The following is a 25,423-nucleotide window of genomic DNA, read 5'->3' as shown; positions in this document are numbered from 1 at the left end:
GATTTAAGAGGAAGACAAGGTGCAATTTTTTTTTTAAACTAATAAATCATTGGAGCATGATGAGGGGAGAAAGATAAAGTCAGTCTAGTGGTTAAGCTGACACATGGAGGTCAATGGTAGCAATGAATAAGAAGAAACACGTGGTGAGACTTTTGTTGTGGGATAATAAAAGTCATATATTCCTAGCACACAATGAATGAGTTCACCTTTTAGCTGGGGTTTCACGTATCTCTCAACCTCCTACTGAGTGTTGCCACTGTCAACACTGTATATGACTGTTTGTCCAAGATAGGAGAGGTTAGGGGGAGGACTAAAGCCGGAGGGCAGGTGCAGGGTAATTTTGTGATGGTGGAGGTAGGTTTTATCCAGCCTGTCTGGAGGCAGTGACCCATACTGTACATACACATTTCTTTTGTTTTTGTTTTTCAATGTGGCCAGCCTTGCTTGAATTCATGATTTCCAAGGCTACCGTTAACATGCACTCAAATATGTTTTTAAGAACACATGCACAAAGAGACACGCTCTTTTTCAAGCTTTCATTTCCACACTCTTGTTCCCTATCTCTCTGCAGTGTGTTCACCCCTTCCTCTCTATCCCTCTATCTGTCCCTCACACACAGGCTTTACCAGCCTGCTGAGCACCATGGCCTGGTTTTTAAAAAATGGAGCAATGGATGGATAAGAAAACAGCAAAAGGCATGAGGGATGCAGAGAAAGGAAAGAATGGAGGAACAAATCAACGCGTACTCCAGTGGCCTGTTATCTCATTACAGTGGTACCGGCTTGTCACGCTCGGCTGACTGGCCCCCTAAGGAGCACCCTCGCCCCATTATAAGACCCCCTTTATTCAGCAAGTGCTCTCGTATTTCAGCTTGGGCACAAAGAAGGGCAATTCTCTCTGGTTTCTGAGCTGTCCACACCAGATTTGTGTATCCTAGCTCAGCCAAGGCACACAGTCAAACATACAACAGGGGCAAGGCCACATATACAGAAGCCTTGTTAGTCGCTAGTTATGAAATGATGCTTGCGGATAATGGAGGCTAATAGGGAGAGTGGATATCCATTTGTTCCACCATTTTCTGCCTATTCCAGCCTAGCCTAGTCCCATGTGAGTATTACAAGAGGGCTTCAAGAGGGAACTGCCGTCAGCTGAAGTAGTAGAAATGGTGTTCCTCTCTCTGGCTTTTCTCCCTCTCCTGACAAAATGAAGGCTCATTAGAGGTGAAGGGAGTGCTGTTTCTAAATGAGATGGGCAGAGTGCTACTCTGCACTCCTACACAGAGAGAGAGAGAGAGAATGAGAGATAAGAGAGAGCAGGAGAAAGACAGTGAAAGAGGACACATCAGAGAGAGAGAATGCAGACATAACGTTTTTTCTTCAGCGGAGCAGAAAAGAGGGATGAAACTATATATGCAAGCAACAGTTTCACCATATTGATCAATGTATCAGATAAAAGCAAAGGTGCAAAAGTCAGACTATGTCCAAACTAAGCAGGCTAAGTCTGGAGATGCCAATTTCCTGTGAAAATGCCCATCCATGCTAACATTTTCGGGTCTTTCGTAAAGATCTCTGTCCACACTAAAACTGCTAGATCACCTCCTTTTTCAATCAGCTCCTTTTTCAATTACGGTCTAAGTCTCAGCTGGTTAAACCTCCTTTTGTCCCCATGGTGATCACTATGTCTACTTATTTCATGTTTTAATACAGCCAAATTAGTAATGTGATCATGGTTCATAAAAAACCTGATAACCATGCGAACAGTAATTTTTGTGCTGCTGCACTGAGATGTCGATCAAATCACCATTTTATGATCACAAAGTCATTTCACAAAGTAAACATAAATACAGTGGAACCTTTATCAATGTCATTAGCAGAATTGACGTATAAAATCATCATCCACTGCAGCAATTTTGAAAAACTCTGATTTGAGTGTGAAAAAAGTGCAGCTTCCTGTAGACAAAAAAAAATAAAACGCAGAGAAAAAGATATTTTTTCTTATATTTAGCCAGCTATAATTCTGGGTGTGTTCTCAATCTATTCATATAGTAATTTAACGTCAAGTACCTAAATAATCTTAGGAAGAATATCAGGCAGCAAACTACAGTGGCACCCTGGTGTTATTTACCAATAGTCCCTCTTTTCCCTCTCTTTGTTTACCTCAGCTTATGCAGTGTGTGTATAACCCATGCACCCAGGAACAGGCCTTCTGTCAGGCCAACAAAACACCTGGGTGCTACAATTCAACATGAGATGACTGCTGAAAAAAGCACTGTGGCAGTGGGAGGCTGTGCTTTTGAGGAATTGAGCTGTTGAGATATGAGGGCAGGCAGGTGTGTTTGTGCGTGTGGTTTGCGCTCTTTGTGAATGTAGCAGTAATCATACTGTGAATAGGCTACTGTAAATATAACTTGAGACATTCACCCCTACCTAGACTCATCAGTATTAAAATACACACAGCTTGGCAGGACAGCTTATTTCAGCCTTTACTGTGTGTGTGTGTGTGTGTGTGTGTGTGTGTGTGTGTGTGTGTGTGGTAATAAGGTTCCAGAGCAGAAATTTGAGACCCGCAGAGAGACATGTTTGCCTGCTTTCACCCTTTCCTCACCTTACTACTTTATCTAAAATATTATTTCCCCTCTGGAACAAAAGTGTCTCGGCCTGTTTTTTTACTTAATCAAACACACTGTGAGTTATTGTATTCTTAAAGACACACACAAACACACACACACACACACACACACACACACTGTAATGGACACACGCCAGTGTAAATTGGGTATAAGAGCTACCTTACACTGAGTATTTACAGTATCTGCACAGTATGCTAGGAAATGACTTGCAGAATTAATTGATTTAAGGATAGAGGGAGTGGGGAAGCGAGAGAGACAGCGGAGGCTGCAACACTTTGTCCTAACCCTTTTAGTGAGATTAGCTGTAGTCTTAATGTCTCTCCCCTTATTTATACTCTGAGTCAGCCTTTCTTCTCGCCCTCTTGCTGACAAATCTGTCGTGGCTGTAAAAGAAAGTGTCAATAACTCTTCATTTTGAAAATTTAAAACCATTACAGTAACAAACAGCAGCAACATGAGAGTAGTACAGTCTGTCCTGCAACATCAGTGACCCTGTTAATGCACAGCTTTTATGCCACTAATCCGAAACAACCTGGAGCCACATGAGTTTAATATAAACAAAGGGGAAGGACAGTGAATAATTCCTTGAAAACAGGCTTATTTTGACATAACATCCCTATACACACTGAAAAGTGATGGACAACGATGATCTTTTTAATCATTGAGCTGCCACGCTCTGTAAAATGGAGTAATAAACACTGAAGTACACAACCTAACATGCTCGACAATTTCAAAATGTGGAGTATCCTCCTTGAAGATAGTGAAATGATGGATAAGTATCCACAGCCTTTTGATAAAGCACTGAATGATACACACACTTGACAAATCTTCAGCACAGTGTATTTCTTATTTTCAGTGAAATTTCTTCACTTGTGTATAATTTGTTACGTAATGACAGCAATACATTAATATCCAGTGCAAATGTAATCAGTTACACCAAAACTTAAACAGGTTACTAGCACACCACCATACCAGTGAAAACTGTTTAATATTTTATTCTGTGGATCAGGTGGCACTTGGTCAATTCTGAGAAAATACCCCCAACGATGTCATCAGGGTTACCTCGCCTTGGTGTTGGAGACTACAAATATGGAAAACCTGAGTGTGTAGAGTTTGAAAGACTTGGGCAGGAAGAGTCCAAGAAAAGATGCTTTGCATTATAGAAAATGTTGGAGAGTCATCCAATTTTATTAAATCATCGTAAGTATCCCTTTAAAAAAAATACAGCAGTGCAGCAGCGTGACACAGCCCAGCACTTCCAGTTTGCCCTACCTCAGTTGTCAGTCCGTCATCATCCATCTATCCATCCATCATCTTTCGATGGCTGCCCCTTCCCTTATTGAGGTCCTGAGAGGAAATTAAAATCGTTACTGCCTCTCATCACTAAAGGCACCTCATTAGGATATCCCATTATGAACACCAGCGACATTAACAACATATGCAAGCAGATTGCCTCTGCCAAACATTGCATATCATCCTGGCCCATTAAAGCGAGTAATTTACCTTGATAAATAGGTAGAGGCAGAGGGGAATTGAGCAGACATGCCTGTAAGGGACCCTCTCCTTCCCTTACTTCATCTTCCTCCCTGCTCCAATTTTACCTCCTGCATCTACGAGAGCTTCTGTGCGCAAGTTTCCTTTTTCTGGTTTGATGCTTGTGCCTGCATTTGCATCAGTAGCCTCTTGCGTCTGCTTCTTCTCTTCTGTGAGACCCTCTAGCCTTCTAAACTCATCCAAACTTTGCATCACACTGCTTAACACTTTCCCAGTCCAACTCTCCTTTTCAATACTTTTTTTTCTTCCTGCCTCTCCCTCCATTCCTGCCTCCTCTCGGTTTCTACATTTTATTTTTCACCAGGGGCTGTGTTTCAAGGAAGGAGGGAATAGCGAGAAAGACTGGGAGAGAGGGGGGAGAAAAGGACAGGGTGTATTAATTGGAGTGCCTGAGGCGAGAGGGGTGGAAGGAAGAGGGAAAGGAGGCCCAGATTTAGGGGCCCTGAAACATTAAATATTAACACCTTTTCTCATCTCTGCCCCTTAAGTGACATCTACTGATTAGGTTTTCTCTCTCAGTCGATCAGGACACACACATACACGCACGCACGCACGCACGCACGCACGCGCGCGCACACACACACACACACACTATTTTTCTCCTTTCACCAAATTGAGTACCCTCTGAAAATGAAAGGCAGCCAGGAGAAGACAGAGTGCGGTAACTGGTGGACCTTCTCTGTTTTGTGCCCTTTGGTTGGAAAGGTAATGAAATTCCTCTTGATATTTTTATCCGATATTGCATGTCATTCACCGCTATATGGCCTTGCTTTGTTACCTCCACTGAATTAAGACCCAAAAGTGAGCTCTAATAGGAGCAAGACACTGGCTATTGTCGTGCTAACTCACTGTTAATGGAGTCACACATAATGGCACCGGATTGTGTCAGCTAAAAGATATTAGTTTTATAAATGGCCTAGATATTCGGTGTGAGGGATGATTTCAATTTTACTCAGCTAACTGTAATGGGGAAAGACACTCAGAGAATCCTTTGGTTTATCAGTGAGACAATATATCATAGCTACTTTTGCAGAAGTACTTACACTGTACTAAAACTCACAAGACTCATGTATTCACAGCTCTATTTTTAATCTCTTTATAAAACGTCTTGGCTTTGTTTTATTTTTTTTTCAACCGTCGCATTCTGCAGGACTACAATGTCAGCACCACAAATTCATATTCTACTCATGCACTCTCTCTCCTGTTTTTTTTTTTTCCTCTTTCCTTTTTGTTTTCTCCTCCTCGTTCTCGTACCATTTATCCTCGTCTTGTTTATCCTTTTCTGCTCCTGACTTACTGGCTCATGTTCGATGAGGACAAACACACCCACTCCCCACACACACACACACACACACACACACACACACACACACACACACACACACACACACAATCATTGACCTCACAGCTCTAAACTCTCCTGTTTGAATGGGGTTGACTTCTCACCCCGTTGCCAGGACGACAGGACTAGCAAGGGTGAATTTCCTGGTAGACAAAAGAGTGTGTGAGGGGCAGACCTTGTAGCCCACTTCACACTGTTTGTCTTGAGCCCTTAAACTGCTGTGAGATGACACAACACACAGCCCAGTAAAGCTGTGATTTATTTGTCACAACTGCGCACACTGTGATGTTACCTCTCTGCCCTCCACTCGAATACAACAGACACTTTTATACACAAAGAAATCCACACACCCGCAGCTTGGCTGGCAGACATCATTTGCCGAGTCATTGAACTCTGCGATGATTTGTGGCTCTGCATTTTATTGCATTGTGTAGGACACAGATGCTAATATTGTGGAGAAGACTGATGTGTACCCAGGCTAATTGCTAATAGCCTTATGTTTGACTCAGCTGCATCACGGCAACGTCAAGTCCCCGGGAACATCAGACCTCTCCTAAACTCGTGTCATTGTTCTTCTGACGCTGTCCTCTGTCTCTCATCACTCGTTTTAAAACAAGTTCAACTCATGAATCCAAATGAAGTTAAACGTGTTTTAAGTGCTAATCACATCAGCTTCACACATCAGACATGATAGAGGTAACGGATCTCAAGCAAGAAGGTTAATATAGGAACCTGGCAGAAGAGACAAATGAAGCTAATACAAAAACTTTAGAGGACTTAAAAAAAAAAAACAGAACAATAAAAGGTTAGGCTACAATCTACTATCTAACAAATGTTAAAAATCTATTTTCCCCCCACAGTCTCTTCTTTGCCCCATCTCATATCATCCATCTAGAGCAGACACACAAAGTGGTTAAACCCAGTCTCCTCCGCTAGACTCATGACCTCCACAACCAGCTGCAACCTGTGTGTGTGTGTGTGTGTGTGTGTGTGTGTGTGTGTGTGTGTGTGTGTATGTGTGTGTGTGTGTGTGTTGCTGCAGGGTCCCAGGTGTGAATTTTATTTCTACTCTGGTGGTACATCGGTACAAGCCCTGACAGGAAGACAGTGCCCCCCTCCCCCCTTCATATCCTGTGATTGCGGTGCAAGGGCTCAGCATGTGGTATCTGAACATCCGGGATCAGACTATCTCACCTTTAATCAAACAACCCTCTGCCCTTTCCCAACACATAAAGAGATCACACAGAACCCTCATAAAAGAAAACACAGACATAAAAAAACAAGGGTGCCCTGACCCGTTTCGCAATAAAATTGGAACACCAAATATATTATTGTGTCAGATATCATCTTTGAAGCACACTAGACCTCCGCTGTCGACTTGGGGAGTCATGGCTGCAGAAGCCTTTGACTGGCTTGTGAAAGTCAGATGAGATTTACAAGACTGAGGATGATTCTCTGATTGCTGTAATTGGTACTTCAGAGTTCTTCCATCCATGTGTTGTTGAGCAAAAAAAAAATCCTTACGTTTTTTTAGGGGATTCTTGTGAAATGACAGTAGGAGTTGTTGAAAACGTGCAAGAGTTTCTTTTAACTTCACATTTTCTTTGATGACAATAGAATAACAGACCGACATTTCAATAGCCGATGTATGTACACAAGCACTACATTTACTGTACAGGGTCAGACTTTCAGTGCAACAGGATATTATATGCTTTGTCAGACTGCAATGTTTGCAATGGCAAAAATGTGGTGGGAACAGGACTCAGCTGGTGCAGTTATTTCATGGCCTTTGCAGTATTTGAGAGCTCTTCTTGGCATATCATATGTATACTATCCAACTGTCCTTGCATTGTCTTTCTGTCTCTACCCTTTTCTGTATATTTTTTGTTCCTTCTCTCCTCCTTCTCACTTTCTGTCTATTTCTGTCTATATACCCTTACTTATGAATACAGTAAATTACAATGGGATTCTAATTAGCATTAGATACATATCAGTGCCTTCCTCTCAAAGGTCAACACTTAGCTGGACACCAACAGGTCATCGCAGCACTTGGTCTACTATGCATGGCCTTTGTATGGATACACTTGCCATTGAAAGTATCCAAGGAGACAGAGAGTCTGAATTTCGGTCTGGTTTTCACTGTATGTGTTTTTATTTTTTTGTCTCCTTGGTTGCTAAAACTTTTACTTCTGCAAACTATTTGAGTCTGTGTATTCTTGTTTCCAGTTGGGAAACTTCCTCTCTCTCTCCCTGTCTATCATCTCCGTGGCTCTGTGTGTGTGCCTGTCTCTCTCACTCTCTCCCTTGCCCTCTGCATGTGGCATTCATTGTTGGTGAGTGCGTGGTGGCAGAGGGGCGGAGGGGGTGTTTTGCAGCAGCTGCTCCTGCACTGCACCTGTTCTTGTTTCATCAGCCAGGCGTTGATGGACTCCAGGCCTTACATGGACCCACCCTGACACTGGTAGTCTGACCCAGTCTGCCCCCTACACACACACACACACACACACACACACACACACACACACACACACACACACATCATATATATACACACTCAGGCCACTACTCATCTCTAACTGTCACCTATAAGAAGGAACATAGTTTTCCTTTTGCTCCAACAGAATTGCACAGACCTAACTTGCACCTTTAATATATCTCTGCATTGTCCAACCACAAATATATTATTTGCAAATGACAACAACATACAGTAGCTTTAACTCCATTAGCAAACAGTGCCTTCTTCCAAGTGAGCCTCCACTAAAGAGCCTGTTTCTGTTTATTTTTCCGCCTCACAGCTGGCCCTCTTGGGTACATTTCCGAGATGGATTGAGTTTGTCCTCTAAAGTGAAACTCAGTAAACAAATTGCATTTCCTGAGGGGTGTTCCCATCTTGCAGGGCAGGCAGACTAATGTGAGTGCTGAGTGAATGTGAAAGGCCTGTAAACTCATGATTTTGGTGGGATCCAGTCTACAACATTAACAGGCCCTTATCAGTACAACGTGACATCATGACTTCGCATAAACATATTATCTGTACGCAGGGCAACCTGCCACGCCCCGCTACCACAACCGTACTCGCATACACAGAGTCTCATGCTCATGATGATGATGTGAGTCCGTCAAACTGTGTCTGTGGCGGTGATAGTAACCATCACAACATGTGGTGGGAGTCAAGCTCCATGTATACTTGTGGGAATGCTTTTATAGCTCAGCAATTAATTTCACTCATTGGCAACACCACAGCTACACTAGACGGATGTATCAGGTTGTGTGGTGCTTTTACGTACCCCAAAGTAACTGTTTACATTCTTTCATTTAATTTGTGATAGAGAGTGAGACTCCTGGTGAACTTTGTAGTTGAGATTGCTTCATTAGATCACAAAATATGTCTCCAGTTACTGAAAATGTGAAGATTACTCCCTTGGTGTTGTCTTCACCATCAACAGTCACATTCACTGTGGCACCTGAGACGTAGAACATCAAGTAGAGCTGAAATGATTAGTTGATAACGAAAATAATACCTGCAACTATTTTTGATAATATAAAAACTTACATAGGTCTAATTTCTCAAGTGTGAGGATTTGCTGCTTTGTCTTATATGATATCTTTAGGGTTTAGAATGTTGGTCAGACAAAACAATGATGAAGATGGTATCACCATGGACTTTTGGAAATTGTGATGTCGTGTGGCATGTTTTCACTATTGATTTATTAACTGAGAAAATAATCTTTGAATGAATTGAGAGGTAATGGGAAGAAAAACATGAGTTGCACCTCAATATGTAGTGAAGAGATTGAGAAATAATTTTAAACACACTGGAAGAGGTGCTGATCAGTGGAAAGTGAAGAATAAAAATGAGGAAGTTATTGTTATGTGTTGGTTTTTTTATGACTGCTTGCTGAAAGTGACTCAGCTCTTGTGACATTGAGGCTGAAGGTGTCTTTTGCTGCAGGACGCTGTTTGCTTTGCCAACAGTCAAACACACTAATCCTGTTAGAGCCCAAGGATGTTTAGGACCGCACACACATAAACACACACACACACACACACACACACACACACACACACACACACACACACACACACACACACACACACACATCTTCTGACATTCCTCATCCGTCGGGTACCACGTTGCACTGTTCTTTTCAGCTTTTCACTCACCTCATAAATCAAGACTTCTGTACACTCCTATTCCCAGTGTTGGCACTCCTGCAGATCTTTATGCTCTATCTCTGTGATGCATGCTGACTGTAATCTAACACATTTCCCTCGCACCCCTAGCACCATCATCAAGGTGTATACAGTAGACTTAAATAAAGGCTGAGTTGCCCAGAAGATCCATTACTGTTTGGTAGAGAGGTATTTGGGTTAGCAGGGAGACAAGCAGGTACTATCAGTAAAAGGAGGTTCATGGTGGCTTCATAAATAGACTCTAGTTGGGTGACAGCCATGTAGGTACAGTAACACACACACACACACACACACACAGACACACACACACACACACACACACACACACACACACACACACACACACACACACACACAGTTTTCATTCTCTCACTCCCCCTTCCACCCCATCATCTTCTTCTTCTTCCATCTCGCATTTTCTTTTTCTTTCTCCTTTCTCTTTCCGCCTTTCAAACACACACACATGGGTGGATGAGACACACAAGCGCTTTAGTGCACTGGGTATTAAAGAATGCTCTTTGAGAATGACGGATAAAAAGAAAGAGAGTCAGAGAGAGGGAGAGGCTCCTGGTTTGATGTCCAGAATACGACAGTAGGTGAGGGGAGAACAACAGAGGAAAAGAGGACAGTAGAATGGATCCAGATGGTTCTTTTTATAATGAGGCGCCCGCCTTGTGTGTGTCGTTGTGTGTGTTTGAAAGAGTGAGAGGGTGAAAGAGAAAAATGGAGAAAGAGACAAACACAGAGAGAGTATTAAAGATGGTTTCACATTAACTTTTCAGTAGATGTGGGACTGACACGACTCTCTGGGTCTGCTCCACTCTGCTTTGACTGCAGACTTGGATCTTTTTTTTTCTACACACACTGTACTTAACCCTATGCTTTTTGGGGTGGTTTGGTTGCTCATAAATATTGCATGCATTATAGATATACTGTAAGAGTGTATGTGTGTTTATCTGTACACAGGTCACAGTCTGACCGTCTCGTTCCCATCTGTCTTTCTACCCGGTCACGCGCCCCATCACACACCACCTCACACACACTTTTTCTCTATTTGACTAAATCCGATTATCTAGCCTGTGTCAGCTAACGAGACCCCCATGTAGCTAGTCGCCCCCGTCCAACAGCCCCAGCCACTCTCTTTCTTTCTCTCTCTCAGCCTGCGCACGCACGCACACACGCACACACGCACGCACGCACGCACACACGCACGCACACACGCACGCACGCACGCTGCTCTAGGCTCAGATTGGACAGAGGACTCCCCTAATTATGCTTTAATTGTCCGTCTCTGTATCTCCAGCTGCCTCGTGTGTAAAACACACCAGGCCTGACTGATCACTCTGGACCAAAACATATTGTGAATGACACCAAAAGATGTGTGGGAAATAGAAAAGGGTGAGACAGATAATAAAATCAACTGGGAGATAGGGAGGGGGAGAGGAAGAGGTTGGCAGAGAAAGAAAGATGTGGTACAGATGGACTCTGTTAAAATACATTTTTATCACATATCATTGCTTTCACTGCCTCTCCGTCTCTGTTTACATGCATGTAGTAACCCAGCAACTGTGCACACTACAACAAGTGAGAGGAAAGTAGACATCAAACCCTTCCAAACATCCTCACTAGGTCGTTTGATCTGTGCTATAAGCAAACACTTTCCGCATAGACTAGTAGGTAACTAATATTATCCCATAAAAGACCAAATTAGGGCTTGTAGCTGCTCTAAAAGTGAGGATTCAGCTATTTAATTATATTCCATTATAGCTGGCAGATTTGTGTCAGAGACTGAAAAAAGACTAACACACAGTTACTGTGTTTTCATAGGAAGTGAATGTGATCAGTGTTGTGTGACTTGCACAGCTAAAACATTGTACTCAGCAGATGAATACATGATTGCGCATGTGAAATACAATGGCTTCACATTGAGTTAATAATTCTATTTTTCAACTGATGGAAAACTAGATTTCTCACAAACATTGTCTAACCTTAAACTGGAGATTGTGTTTACATGCGTGTTTCAAAAACCAAAATACTTTAGTAACCAAGTTAAGATTTGGGCTGTCTGTGCATGTACCAGTAAGTCACTTCATTTTATGTGGTATGTGTGCGATTGTGTATTTTTCCCATGCACCACTTAACAGTGACTATTAAATCCTGAGTCCCTGCCTAAAAGTGCAGCTCTTGGTTTACTCACACATTCTTGTTCGTTTGCTTGTCTGGCTCGCTGTTTGTGTTGGCGCAGACACAGAGGAGGATTTTCTTCTGGGCTACATCCCTCTTACAGACTCGAAACATGAGACTCGGTTTGTAAAACTAATGTTTCACTTGAGAGCTACTGAGCCAATAGAACAAAAATATTGAGAGAGAGAGCGATAGAGGGATACTGGATAGGGGTGAAGATACAAAAAGAAAGAAAATGAGAGGCTGGATAAAAATAGAGGCAAAGGAAGTGAAAAAGTAAATCAAGAAGTGAAAGAATACATCCATGGAGAGACATGAGATCTTCTCATCAAGTGTCAGCGCCTGACTGACCCTTGACCTCCATGTGGTTTGCGGGTCATAGTGAATCACAGCATCTGACCCCGGCGGAATGTGCCTCACTAACACTCATAGCAGCACAGTGTGTATTTTTGACAGCTCTCCCTATTATTTCCTCTTTACCTTCTTTCCCTTCCATCCATCCTTCGCTCTCTTTCTTCCTCACAGTAGAGTGATAACAAGGTGGCCATCCCTTAGCTCCTCTCATCTCGCTTTAGACATTTTGAGCAAACACTCTTTCATCTTCCCTGTCTTCATTTTTCTGCCCTGCTTTTAAAGCAAGCCCGTCAAACAACTATGATTCCCAGAGGTCCATACTCCCCACTCTTGGCAAGTTTCTCACAACAAGTAAATTATTTAAGTGCAGATTTTGTAGTCCGGAAATTGATAACATGATTAATTTATGTAATCATACAGAGTGCGGGGCTGGGTTGTTCATTAGCAACACATATTAATATTAATTTGAGTGTAGATCTCTGGCTTTTTAATCATACTTAATGTTTGCAGCACAGAACAATTTTTGTAAATGTTGAGTAGTTTTTTACTGTTGCTTCCCTGATGCATCCATTATTTACTGTATAAAAACATGTTTCTAGTTGTAATTTATTTCAGTAAAAGTTTCCATATACTCCTGCTAAGTCAATATCAAGTTGCATAGACTATCAAGTCAAGGAAACTTTATTATCCCCGAGGGGCAATTTGGTTTACAGCCGGCAGTACCACACACTATACAAGCAATGTAGAAATCACAAAACACAGGTAGACAGTAAAGAAAAATATACAAAAACTGCTGGAGCTTAACATTCAACAAGTAAATATATGAATAAAACAATTACACTACATTACCATAATTTGTTTAAAAGGCTGATGGCTAAATAATGGATAAAAGGCTATGAAATATGCCTTCCATATCATGATAACTTACTTCATTGATTTGTTAGTCAAGACTGCAAAATTGATTTGGCAGTTTAACCCCAGTCACTTAAACAACACTCCACTGCCTTCACATGTTACTGTACCCCATGAGTAATGACACTATGTGCTGCAGTGACTTCATTAGCAGAAATGGAGCTCCTTCCCTATCCTCCAGCTCTCCGTCCTTCCCCTCCCTCTTTTCCCTGCCTCTCCTCTGAGTAATTCTCCAAAGCTAGATTGTACAGAGAATTAGAGAGTTATAGTGTTCCCTATCCCCACTGGAACTAGTTTTGTGCCCTAGCTGCTACTCTCTCCCATTGATATCTAGGACACTTTGTGCATCCTAATGTCTCTATTGAATGGAGAACACTGACAGAGACAAGGGCCTTCTGGTTTCCCTCGGGGTCCCTCAACAGTTTTTACTGCTGTTCATGGACCTTTGAGGGAATACTGATACGTATAACTCGCCATCCTTTGCAGCGAACGGCTGCTGTTGTCTGGATTTACAGCAGTTACAATAGATTCCATTGGAGACCCAAAGTCATGGCAAAAAACATGCCAAACATCCATAAAAACTTCTCAAGCCACTCCTGCAACACTATCTACTTCTTTGCCATTGATCTACTGTATATGTTTACTATGTTCCAAACACTAGTTGTAGTCGTGGTTTTATTATTTCCTCCTGTCCCACTTCCAGACACAGTACTGAACTCCTTAGGTGTTTGTGGCTTTTCCAGTTACTGTATATGTATTTTAACATTACCAATACTATCATGCCATACTTTTCGTATACCAGCCTGTCATGTCTGGTATTGATGCAACACGTTAAAAACATCACTACCAGTCCTTCTGGCTTCCCATGCTTGAGTCTCTTTTTAATCGTATTCTCTCCGTTTGTTTTTCTCTGCAGTTTGTAGTGGGGCTGTGACCGTGAAGGTGACTCCTAAAGTGGAGGTGTTGAAAGATTATACTGCCAAACTGCCCTGCACATATACCGTCTCACCACCATCAAGCAACACTGTTGTTGAGTGGTACATTGTAAGTAATTTCCAGTTAATAATCTTTATTCAGATACTTTTACACAGAAAAAAAAGCATTTTTTTGTAGTTTCTCCTTCTTAATGTTTGTTTCTCCTTCTTTTTAATTCCTCCTCATGTTTCTTCCACCCTCTCTCTATATCTCCTTCTTTACTTTCATACATGCAGGAGGAGCAGGGAACCAGGAAGCGTGTGGCTTTTACCCAGGGTGGTCAGGGAAAAAGCGATGACGGCACCCTTCTGACGGGGCGGGTCACTATCGGACAGGACTTCACCTTGACCATCTCCTCGGTTCAACCCTCCGACGAGCTCGTCTTCTACTGCCAGGTCACCGCTGGCCCAGCTGGGGTTGGAGATGCCGCCACGATGCTCAAAGTCTTCTGTGAGTTGGCCAGTGCCCTTTGGCATTTATATGACTTCAACATGACCTCTCCCCCTCCACAATCACTTTCCCATCAGTTGTTGATGTGTGGAATTTATGACTTGTTTTGTTACCGTCCCTGGGTTTATAGCTTTAATCCAATCTGCATGGGTGTCCATGCATACTTTCACTTAGAAGTGGCTTAATTGTACCTAATGCATGTAATACATTTCACACATACTCTAAGTTACTCCATGCAAAACCTCTTTATAGAAGCTCTATATAGTATCGTATAAAGTACGATTTGTCCCAATCGTCTACATGTGTAAACAATAGAGCACACTTCAGCTATTATTTTTTCATTATGTGGAAGACTTTGGAACCTTTTTCGATGCCTGGGGTTACCACTTTCCTTTGATAAGTTGCTCAGAGGTCAATTAACCACAATCTAATCACTCTTGACACAAATGATGAATAGTTCAATCACACCTGTCATGCCTCATATATCTCATCTTAATAACAGCACAGATTTATCACCAAGGCGCTAAAGGCTGACCCCTGCTGCAGTCCACTGTGTCCTTCCCCCTCCCACAGCAACCCCTGAGCAGACATCAATCATACTTTTAGCATTTAGTGGCCTAAATGAATACGATTAATTTACATTTTGGATTGGACTGATAAATTACTCTAAGAGTTGGGTCGGGAGTATAGCAAAACAACCCTTTCTTTAGTCAAGCTCCCACTTGAAAAAGAGATTACAAGTTAACCATTAACATCTATGCACTCAGAAGCTCTGAGGTTTAAAGCAATCTCGTAAAATAAGCTATTAATTGTCAATGGGCCATGGTTGACAATACCTCACTGCAGTGCTATTTGACAAAAGCCTTTTTAGATTTACTTAATGCCCACAGAAACAGCCGGGCTCACAACCAGCCATTATTCTTTGTCCACATTTGACCACTTGACTCAATGGGGGATGAGTTAAAGTGTGTCTGTCCTGCCTTAACTTAATAGGACTGACTTATGAGGTCTCCTGAAGGTTGAGCTGTAGCAGTGAAAGCCTGGTTTTTCTCTCTCGGGTAGAGGGTAAACAGTATGTCTTCTAAGCAAAAACACACTATAAGAGAATAAAAATAACACTGCCTGTACTTCTCTGTGAGTCTTAACTCTCTTAACATTTAAATGACTTGAGGTACGCTAAAAACCTTTATTTGGCTGAATGTAAGAGGGTGCAAAAGAGAGTTTTAGTCCTTTTTATAAGTACTATGCATACATATGGCTGCTTGCTTTGCACAGTATGCGGAAAGGGAATGGCTAAAGAAATGCTTCAGCAGTTTTGGTAGCAATGTAACAAAAAGGAGTAAACGCAAAGAATCGAGTGAGTGAGTGAGACAGAGAGAGGAATACTCATCTACTGTTTATTTTTTATAAGCAGTCAGCAGCTGCATGCAGTGATAAGATGACCTTGCATTTGAACAAGTGAGCTCGGGAATAAAGCAGAGAAACAAGTGGGGACACCCACAACTGTGGTTGTGTGTGTGTGGGTGTGTATGTGTGTGAGCCAGGGAGAGGGGGAGTGTTTTTTTTGCTATTTGACCCTTATCAGCTCATGTGAACCAGGTCACACTGGAATAATGTGAAGCAGGATATTTACTGCTCAACTTAATTAACAAGGTTAGCAGCAGACATGTGGGTTGGATTGCATATATAGAAGTGGAGTTTGTGTCTTTGTGTCTATGTAAAAGGTTTTTCTTCCAGTGAATCATAATATTGATTTTCAACTTTCCTTTTTTCTGTCTCAGTTGCTCCAGAGAAGCCAGAACTCACCAAGCCGTCAAGTCAGGCTATTACGGCGGGAGAGACTACCAGCTCTGAGGTGTGTGTGCAATAGACTTGTATGCATCCTGTGTGTGAGTTTCTCATTTCATATGAACACTGATAGAACGTTTTCAGTCGACTTTATTTTGTTCTTACCTGCATTTGTTCATGTGTATCAGATTGGTACCTGTGTGACGAAGAACGGACATCCCCAGCCAAGAATTATCTGGTTTAAAGATGGCCAGCCCCTACCTGAGGTCAAGGACAGGAAAGAGAGTAAGTGCCATCAGGCTGTTTGTTAGAATTTCATGAGCAAAGATATAGTCTAATATCACATGCAGTGCAGAGCTTGGAGGATGATCTGTGTGCTTCCTTGGCTCCTTTCTGTCAGAGACCTACATGATTCCCTCGGTGGTGAAGGAGGCCTCCGGTCTCTCTACCGTCAAGAGCATATTATACATGCAGCCCACCAAGGCAGACAGGGACTCTGTGTTCCAGTGCACCGTGGAGTACAGCATGCCAGGAGCCCAGATCAAAGACAAGACGTCCAACACCATCACCATCAACCTCAACTGTGAGTGGAAAGGAAGGACAAGAGTTTTAATTAGTGAGCTTTACAGGTGCTCCGAACAGAGCCAAGCTAGCTGTTTCCCCGTTTTCAGTATTTATGCTAAGCTAAGCAATCCCACTGCTGGATGTAGCATTATATTTGCTGGACAGACATGAGTGGTATCGATCCTCTCATCTCTTAGCAAGAAACTGAATAAATGTATTTCCCAAAATGTCAAACTATTGCTTTAAATGTCAACGATTGCCCCGACCACTTCAGCACCACTTTAGCACCACCTTTAGCAGTGTGAGTTAGCTGTTTGGTTATCAAGGGACAGTTTCTTATCAGACCAGGCACATTGAAGAGAAAAAGGGACAAATCACTAAAAAGATAATAATAAAAGACTCCAGTCTTTTTTGCTGTTGTGTGCTATTTGCTCTGCTATTTTACTGTACGTCCATGAGCTATGATTGTGCTAGTAAACACATACGATATTTGCATAATATGGTTTATTATGTCATGCCATGAAAAATGTGTTGGGGCACCTCAGTTTTGAGGTAAGTTGTTCCATATTATAATAAGAAGAGTCAACAGCCATGCTTAGGGTGACCAGATTTCCCGGAACTAAAACCAGGTGACCGTAATGCTCGTGCACGCACACGCTTTTTAACGTGAACATGTGCCAGCCCAGGTCAGACATAGACACAGACAGATTAGACACAATTTTGCCAAGAGCACACATAGGCCTACTGCTCACAACATAATGGGGTATCTTAGTTAATATTCATGAATTTTCTTGGTATGTAGCCTACATATCTAAGAAATAATAGGCTATTAAAAAGACATTGAGTGAGTTTCGTGTGGGACCAACTTTATTTTTCAGAATTGAAGCATTCTCTTGAAATATTCACCCACTGAACTTGTGAAAAACTTTGTGAAAAGGTATTTTTCATTGCATGGCACTAAACAAATTATTTGGAACTGCTGCCACAGGCTTGAACTAAAGTTATGGTAACACTTTACGGTAAGGGTACATGCATTATGAATTCATGCATAAATTAATTAATGATTTGTGCATTACTTCATTCTTTTATATCTTATGAATCATCAGGAATTGACATGAGTTCATAGCCTCTCATTCATGACCTCATGCACATGCATGAACAACATATCAACTAAAGCATTAGGTAAGGTGGCTACATCTTTATGCACAAGTTGTGTTCAAATCAGAATTTGTGCAGTGATGACCAAAACATTTTTTTTGCAGAAAAATAAATAATGCTTAATAAATCATAATTCATAATGATGTGCCCAAGTACCTATTGCTTTAGTTGTGTTGTTCATGTATGAGGTCACAAATCACAGACTATGAACACGTCAAATATTAAGGAATTAATTAACACATAAATCATTAATTACATAATGCATAATAATACATACATCAATTAATTAATGCATGAATTCATAATAATTCATGTACCCTTACCATAGTGTTACCAGTGTTGTTCTAACCAACACACACACACACACACACACACACACACACACACACACACACACACACACACACACACACACACACACAGTGTATTAGTCTGGACCCAAGTGGTGAACCGACTCACATTCATAAGGAGCCTAAAAAGGCTAAAGAAAATGAATCTATTTATTTATGCATTATCTGTAAGCCGCTCTCTGTCCTCTCTGTCCATCCTCATGTTACTTTTTCATTTTAAGAAAAACTCATGCCCTTTGAAATTAAACATTGTCAACAAACAGCTATTAGTGTTATCTTTATTGGTTGCATATCTTTAATCCTGCTAAGCACTGTAGTGAAATTTAATATTCAGTGGAAGAAGAATGATGAGGCAAGGAAAGGAGGAAGTACTGACAGTAAAGTAAAAGTAAAACATCCCGTCTGGAATGCGTCTTTGATTGATGACATACTGTATAACAGTGTAAATGTATCCAAAGGAGGAATTTTCACCTGTTGCATGTCTGTTCTCGTCCATCTAGATCCTTCTGAGAAAGCAACCTTTTCTCTACTCAACACTAGTCCAGTCAAAGAGGGCGATACTGTTACCATGAAGTGTGAGACTGACGGAAACCCTCAGCCCGAGTTTGACTTTGCTAAAGATGTACGTGTCAGTTTGTTTGAGAGAGTTTTTTTCTGTTTGTGCTATATGTATCCCAACTTTTTTACACAAGTTTGATTATCTTTGTTACTCTCTCACTCAGTCAGTACTCGTGTCTTTCTCTCTGCCGGTCCCGGCTCTTCCACTTTCAGGGAAAAGACATCAATGGTCAGGGTGGTCTCCTGATGCTGAAGTCTGTCAAGCGCACAGATAGTGGTGTGTACAAGTGCAAAGCCACAGACTTCGATAACCTGGAGGCTGACCTGAGTGGAACGATCACCCTCACTGTCAACTGTGAGTGAGCCAAAGACACACACACACACACACACACACACACACACACACACACACACACACACACACACACACACACACACACACACACACACACACACACACACACACACACACACACACACAGACAAACACACACAACTGCAGGATAAGGAAACACATAAAGAACAATTAACCTTCTGTGCAGTTTCAGCTTTGCGGTAAGCCTTTCTTTTCATCAGTAAATCATAGAATTAAAAGGGTTATAATGGAATGAGCTTTAATGGAATCCTTTCAGGAGGCTGATATCCAATTCAATTTTTCACAGTTCATCTGTTACTTTAATGCTATCCCAACTACACTCCCTAATTCGATTTTATCACACACATTAAGCAGAGATAGCCTAGAAATAGCATGGAATAAACTTAACGTGGGCTTCGAAATGGGCTTAACTTCAGAGTAAGTGCATTAGCTTTGTACTTAATAAAAAATGTTTTATATATTCTGCTTGGTAGAGTCGTTTTAACAGCCTTATTACATGGTTGTTCAAGCAATGAGAAACATTTTGATTCCAAGTGGCACTTCTTTAACTCCTTAGAATATATGGAAGGCCTCAGATTTCATGTGTCTTCCTCTCGCTTAATTGCTTTCCATTTTCTTTGTCAGACATCGACCCAGTGAGCATCAGCCCTGCCCAACCTCAAGTCGTCATGCTTGGAGACAAAGTGGAGTGGCAGTGTAAAACCAAGGCCTCTGCTGGGCACACTGTTCAGTGGAAAAAGGTGTGCTCCATTTCTCTCTCAACCTTCCTTTCCTTCTCCTTTCACGGAAAAGTGGTGTATTTCTAGGAACACAGAGCATTGCTCTTTTCATCATCTTTCCACCTAATTATTTCAGAGCATACTTAGATAACCATTATTCAAAAGCAGTCATTCTTGCATATTCACAGCAACAGCTCAATGTTGAACAAGTATTCAGTCCTTTCTGGGGCTCCATATTTGGACATTTTGTGATTCTGATTCCGCTTTGATGCAAGATTTTGTTCCCAGACTAAATTTCATAATGTGACACATACAGTAACTTCCATAGTGTGCAGCTGCCATCCAACACTGGAGCCTTTGGATTGGGAGCATTGCTCCCTTTAAAGACAGTTGTGGCCCTGCTACACAAGCTGCATTGTGTCCAATAGTAGCAACTGGAGAAGAGACACTGGTGTCTGTTGTCATTTTGTGAACACAAAACCATACGTACACTATTAAATGTAGTATTGTATCAAATACTAATCGTATATAATTCATTATACATCTCAAGAATTATGTAGTTAGTATAAATTAAATTGGACTTCCACCTGTGTAGGAAACAGGCAAGTTCAGTATATATTATGTATGATTTACAGTAGCAGGATGACTTTGTCTCATGCGACAGTCTGAGTTCATGTGTAAACCTGCTAGAAGGGCAACAGCTGATTATCATTATAGTTAATTCAAACAATTAGGAGTTTGCGTACTCTGTGTGCAGCAGGCTAAAGGCAATAGCAACAAACAAGCACTCCTTCTGTTTTTTCTGTGAGATTTTCCACAGTAAACATACCAAAGAAAAGACAATTTGTTAAACTGTTCAACCACAAGTCAGTGTTGTAGCAGTGGTGTTTCTGGTGTTTTGGTATTCATCTCCTCTCCTCCACTTGTTATGTGCAGAATGTTCCTCCTGTGTCAAGCCTGTTGTTGTAGCCTGTGCATCTATTGTTGTGTCTCCTGGGTGTGATAGAAACTCACCGACTGCTGCTTTTCTAGCTAGAGACAGTGTTTGTTCTTAGTAAGAAGGATACCTAGGAGAAGAAGTTGAGAGGAATTGAAAGAGACAGGTTCGTCATGGAGGACAGACTTTGATCTGTTATCACTGTGCTTTGGAACAGTGTGTGTGAAGGTTTTTCTGCTTTCCCAGCATAGCAGCACGCCTTCAAACCAGATATTCACAAAGCTGTTTACTCTCATATTCACATGCAGAGAATACAACGAATGAATTGAAGGCTGATGGAGTGACTCCAATTGGTTTTATTTCTGTTTTTGTGTGGTACTCCAGGGCTCTGAGGTGCTCTCACAGGACGGCACGCTGTCAATACAAGATGTTTCCTATGATAAAGCTGGAGAGTACATGTGTGTTGGAGCTGTGCCATCTGTGCCAGGACTAACAGCCCAGGCCAGTGTGAACCTCACTGTCAAAGGTAACACACTCATATAAACATATATACACATACCTCATGCACAGCCTACCGAAGGAAAACCAAAAATACTGTGTTTATACCAGATTGAACTTAAGATTTCAATCACATCCGCATCTGTATTGCTATTTTTTTCATGCACAGTCACACACGCATACAGTACAAATACAGCATTGTGTTTCCACTGCTACATTTACATAGCAACTATACACACACACACACACACACACACACACACACACACACACACACACACACACACACACACACACACACAGGATAATAACAATAGTCGGTGTTAAGGTGTGCCTGGTATTGTTTCAGTCAGAGGAAGGAGGTTCATGGATGCAACTGAGAGAAGGTGTGGCTTCTTACTTTGTTGATAATTTAGTTTCAGTATCCATTAGTGCACTGTATAACATAATCAGTGGAAACAACTCATATTTTGTCATAACCTTTGCATAAACATTTATTTCAATCAGATCTCACTCTCAGACCACTTCAGAACTTATAAACATGAGTTATTTTTACTTCAAATGATGAGTTGTAATTTGAAGAAAACAGGCCTGGCGGAAACTGTGTTTCTTTAAAACATGTTAATTATCATAATAATGAAAACGCATTAACCAAAATAAAGGTTAGTATTGAGTTGAGATACCCCTGGCACTCTTGTTAGGAACAAGCTTACTGGGAGCAGCCTTAAACATTTTTGTACTCTGACTCTTAAGTTGAGTGAACTTAACCCAGTGTGTTTTATATTTATAGTCAAGATGACTTCTGATTCTTGTAGGCCCTCACCCACACACACTCCCCACCTCACCCCATCTGTGTGTGTGTGTGTTCGAGCTTTTGCTTTGTTGTTTATACCACAAGTTCACCCTGTTCACTGGCTAGGGTTAGGGTTAAGGGTTAGGGTTGGCTGTTCACTTCTCACACCCTTTCCAGGAAAGCCGATGATTGAGAATCCTGCTGTTGGAGAGGTGGGGAAGGAAGGAGACATGGTGACTCTGAAGTGCTCGGCCTACGGCTCTCCTGCCCCTCAGTTCACCTGGAAGCCCTCAGGAAAAGAGGTACGGATGTAAAAACACAATCGAGACAAGCAACATCGTATTACCAGGAATCACTCTAGATGCAATTGGTGCTTCCCTGGAAGGGATTGCAGAAGTAAAACTATAAAACCAGAGGAAAACTTTGAGCTTTCACTATCAGTGCTTTCATTTGAGTCAATATGTAAAATTTGAAGCATGGTTTTTCATTACATTCGAAGTTCTTGTTGGTAGGCTGGTTGTTAAACTTGAAAAGCAATAGAAAAAGGAGGGAGAGAAACAGCACGGGGCTACAGAAAGTAATATTTTATTCTAATATTTCATATTGATGTAATAAAGTTGAAAAGAAAATCCCATACGAAGCAGCTTTACAGAAAACTACAGGGGGAACACAGCTTCATGATTGAAATATTACATAAAATAAAGGGATAAAATGAGATGAAACTTTTATGATCCTTCTGAAAGATTTGAACATTTCTTAGAAGCAAAAAGTGATTTATGTAAGATCAAAGAGGAGATCGATTTAAGCTTGCACAGCTGACCATTTTCAACAGCAGATCTTGATGTATAAATGAGAATGAAGAAATATGGAATAAAGCATCACTGGAGTGTGCAAAATGATAGGAACCCGACGTATTTAGACAAAGAGAGAATCAGTTCAAAAAATATTAAAAGGAATTTGTGTGACAAATTTAAAATGTATGCAAGAAATGATGAGGGAATGTGTAAAACTCATGTTGTCCTCCTGTCATCTCTCTCCTGCCAGTCAGTGTCAGTGGAAGGGAACAAGGTTGTGAGCACCGTGACCCTACAAGCCACGGCCGCGGTCATGAAGGATGGGGCGATCTGCGAGGTCTCCAACCAGCACGGAACAGATAGCAAGACCTTCGTGGTATCTCTCAAAAGAGGTCAGTGTCAGGAAATGGCGGCAACGCTGATGCTACTTTACCTTCCTCCCTCCTTCCCTTTCATGTTTTCTTCACTGCTGGCTTTTGATGTTTCAATTAGATTAGATTCAGAAGTTGAAAAAAGGACAGCATTTTCCCATCTCAGTAACATTGCAAAGATTCGACCCATCTTATCGTTTGGTGATGCTGAAACTGTAATCCATGCATTTGTGTCTTCCCGACTTCATTACTGCAATGTCCTTTTTTCTGGTCTTCCAAATTGTGCCTCTAGAGGCCTTCCACTTGCTCAGAACACTGCAGCCTGAATCCTGACAAAAACTAGAAAATATGATCACATGAAACCCATTCTGGCCTCTTTTCACTGGCTCCCAGTGCAAGCTAGAGCTGATTTTAAGGTTCTTCTTTTAACATAAAAGGCCCTGCATGGACTCGCACCACCTTATTTATCTGAGTTTATTACACCATATACACCGGCACGCACTCTCCGCTCCCTTGATGCTGGTCTCCTGGTCATTCCCCTATCCACATCAGTTGGTTGTAGAGCATTCTCCTACCTTGCCCTTCATTTTTGGAATGGCCTCCCACTACATGTTAAAGAAGCTCACTCAGTTGACATTTTTAAATCTAGATTGAAAACCCAACTCTACTCATTATACTACAGCCAACCATACATACCTTTTTCACTTATTTTCCTATGTTGCTGGTTTTGTATTGTTTATTATTACTGCTTTAATGCTGTTCAATTGTTTTGTTGCTGTCTGTATTTCTGTGTTCCTTTAATTGTAGAGTGCATTGAGACCATGGTGATTTTACACTTTAAATAACATTTGATTGATTGATTGATTGATATTAATCCCCAATGAATTAATTCCCACCAAATCAACTCATACAGACATCAAGCAATATAGACATTGCATACACAGTACACAAGGAACCTGCAAACTAATCCCTTTCTTCCTACTCTTCTCCTCTCTTGCAGCAATTGACAACACGGCTGACAGAGGTACAGCCTTCTCCCTTCTCCTCCTCCTCTCCTCCCTTCTTCTCTCAGGACTCTTTGTTGTACAGACCCTGTAACTTAGAAATCCCTCCTCCTTTCATCTCCTCTTGCCCCGGCCCCTCAATCAGTCTCTCTCTCACACACACACACACACACACACACACACACACACACACACACACACACACACACACACACACACACACACACACACACACACACACACACAGACACACACACACACATACACACACGCACACATACACACAACTTCCTCAGCTGTACTGTAATCTTGTATATTTGCCCTCTTGCTACCGAACACTGTGGATATTGTAAATTGTTATTCTTCTTCTCTTGTCACCTTTGTATGATGTCTGTCCTATATTTTGTGGATGCTACTACAACTTTTTGTGGCCCCTTGGGGACAATAAAGGAATATATTCTATTCTATTCTATTCTTTCCTCTCTTTGTTTCGTCACTGTGTCTCCTTTTTGGTCACCTCTTCTTTCCGACTGCCTTCTTATTTCTCACTTTTCCTTTTCGCCGTTTCCACTCGCCGGGGTGCTGTGTGTGTAGGATTTAGTAACCTTAGCTTTTATGTGCATATGCTCTTAGTGGTGTGTGTGTGTGTTGTGATTGTTGCTTGCTATGCTATGAGACTGAGAATCTCTCTTTCTCTCAAAGTGCTGCTCTCTGGAAACCCTGTGCTTAAGTCAGGTCTGTATCGCTAACCCTATTCACATGTGTTTGGCGTTCGTCTAGAACTGTAAGTCACTGTGTGTGTGTATTTATGTCACACAAGTTAATGTATTTGTGTTTACAAGAGCTAATGTGTTTGTGTATCTGTACTTGTATTACTATAGTGAAGAGGACAGACTTTAAATTAGGACTTTAAAAGGAA

The 25,423-nt window shown here is 41.5% G+C and overlaps 1 protein-coding gene across 5 annotated transcripts in view; it reads left to right on the top strand.

Moving 5' to 3' along the window:
- The window catches only part of bcam (basal cell adhesion molecule (Lutheran blood group)), a 51,600-nt gene that overhangs the window by 18,279 nt on the left and 7,898 nt on the right, over window positions 1-25,423 (top strand). Inside the window, exons 2-14 of one of the 5 annotated variants that reach the window (XM_031289067.2) lie at window positions 14,086-14,213; window positions 14,381-14,594; window positions 16,376-16,449; window positions 16,571-16,667; window positions 16,783-16,965; window positions 18,955-19,076; window positions 19,226-19,367; window positions 20,013-20,128; window positions 21,429-21,570; window positions 22,513-22,637; window positions 23,380-23,521; window positions 24,504-24,524; window positions 25,207-25,239. In XM_031289067.2, coding sequence (XP_031144927.1) covers window positions 14,086-14,213; window positions 14,381-14,594; window positions 16,376-16,449; window positions 16,571-16,667; window positions 16,783-16,965; window positions 18,955-19,076; window positions 19,226-19,367; window positions 20,013-20,128; window positions 21,429-21,570; window positions 22,513-22,637; window positions 23,380-23,521; window positions 24,504-24,524; window positions 25,207-25,239 — 1,539 coding nt within the window. Of the gene's footprint in view, window positions 1-14,085; window positions 14,214-14,380; window positions 14,595-16,375; window positions 16,450-16,570; window positions 16,668-16,782; window positions 16,966-18,954; window positions 19,077-19,225; window positions 19,368-20,012; window positions 20,129-21,428; window positions 21,571-22,512; window positions 22,638-23,379; window positions 23,522-24,500; window positions 24,525-25,206; window positions 25,240-25,423 lie in introns of all 5 variants that reach the window. The other 4 variants (XM_031289057.2, XM_031289084.2, XM_031289077.2 and 1 more) reach the window with 4 other exon arrangements.

The sequence above is a fragment of the Sander lucioperca genome, chromosome 10 (genome assembly GCF_008315115.2).
Source record: "Sander lucioperca isolate FBNREF2018 chromosome 10, SLUC_FBN_1.2, whole genome shotgun sequence".
NCBI lineage: Eukaryota > Metazoa > Chordata > Actinopteri > Perciformes > Percidae > Sander > Sander lucioperca.
This window is presented reverse-complemented; position numbering and strand designations above follow the sequence as displayed.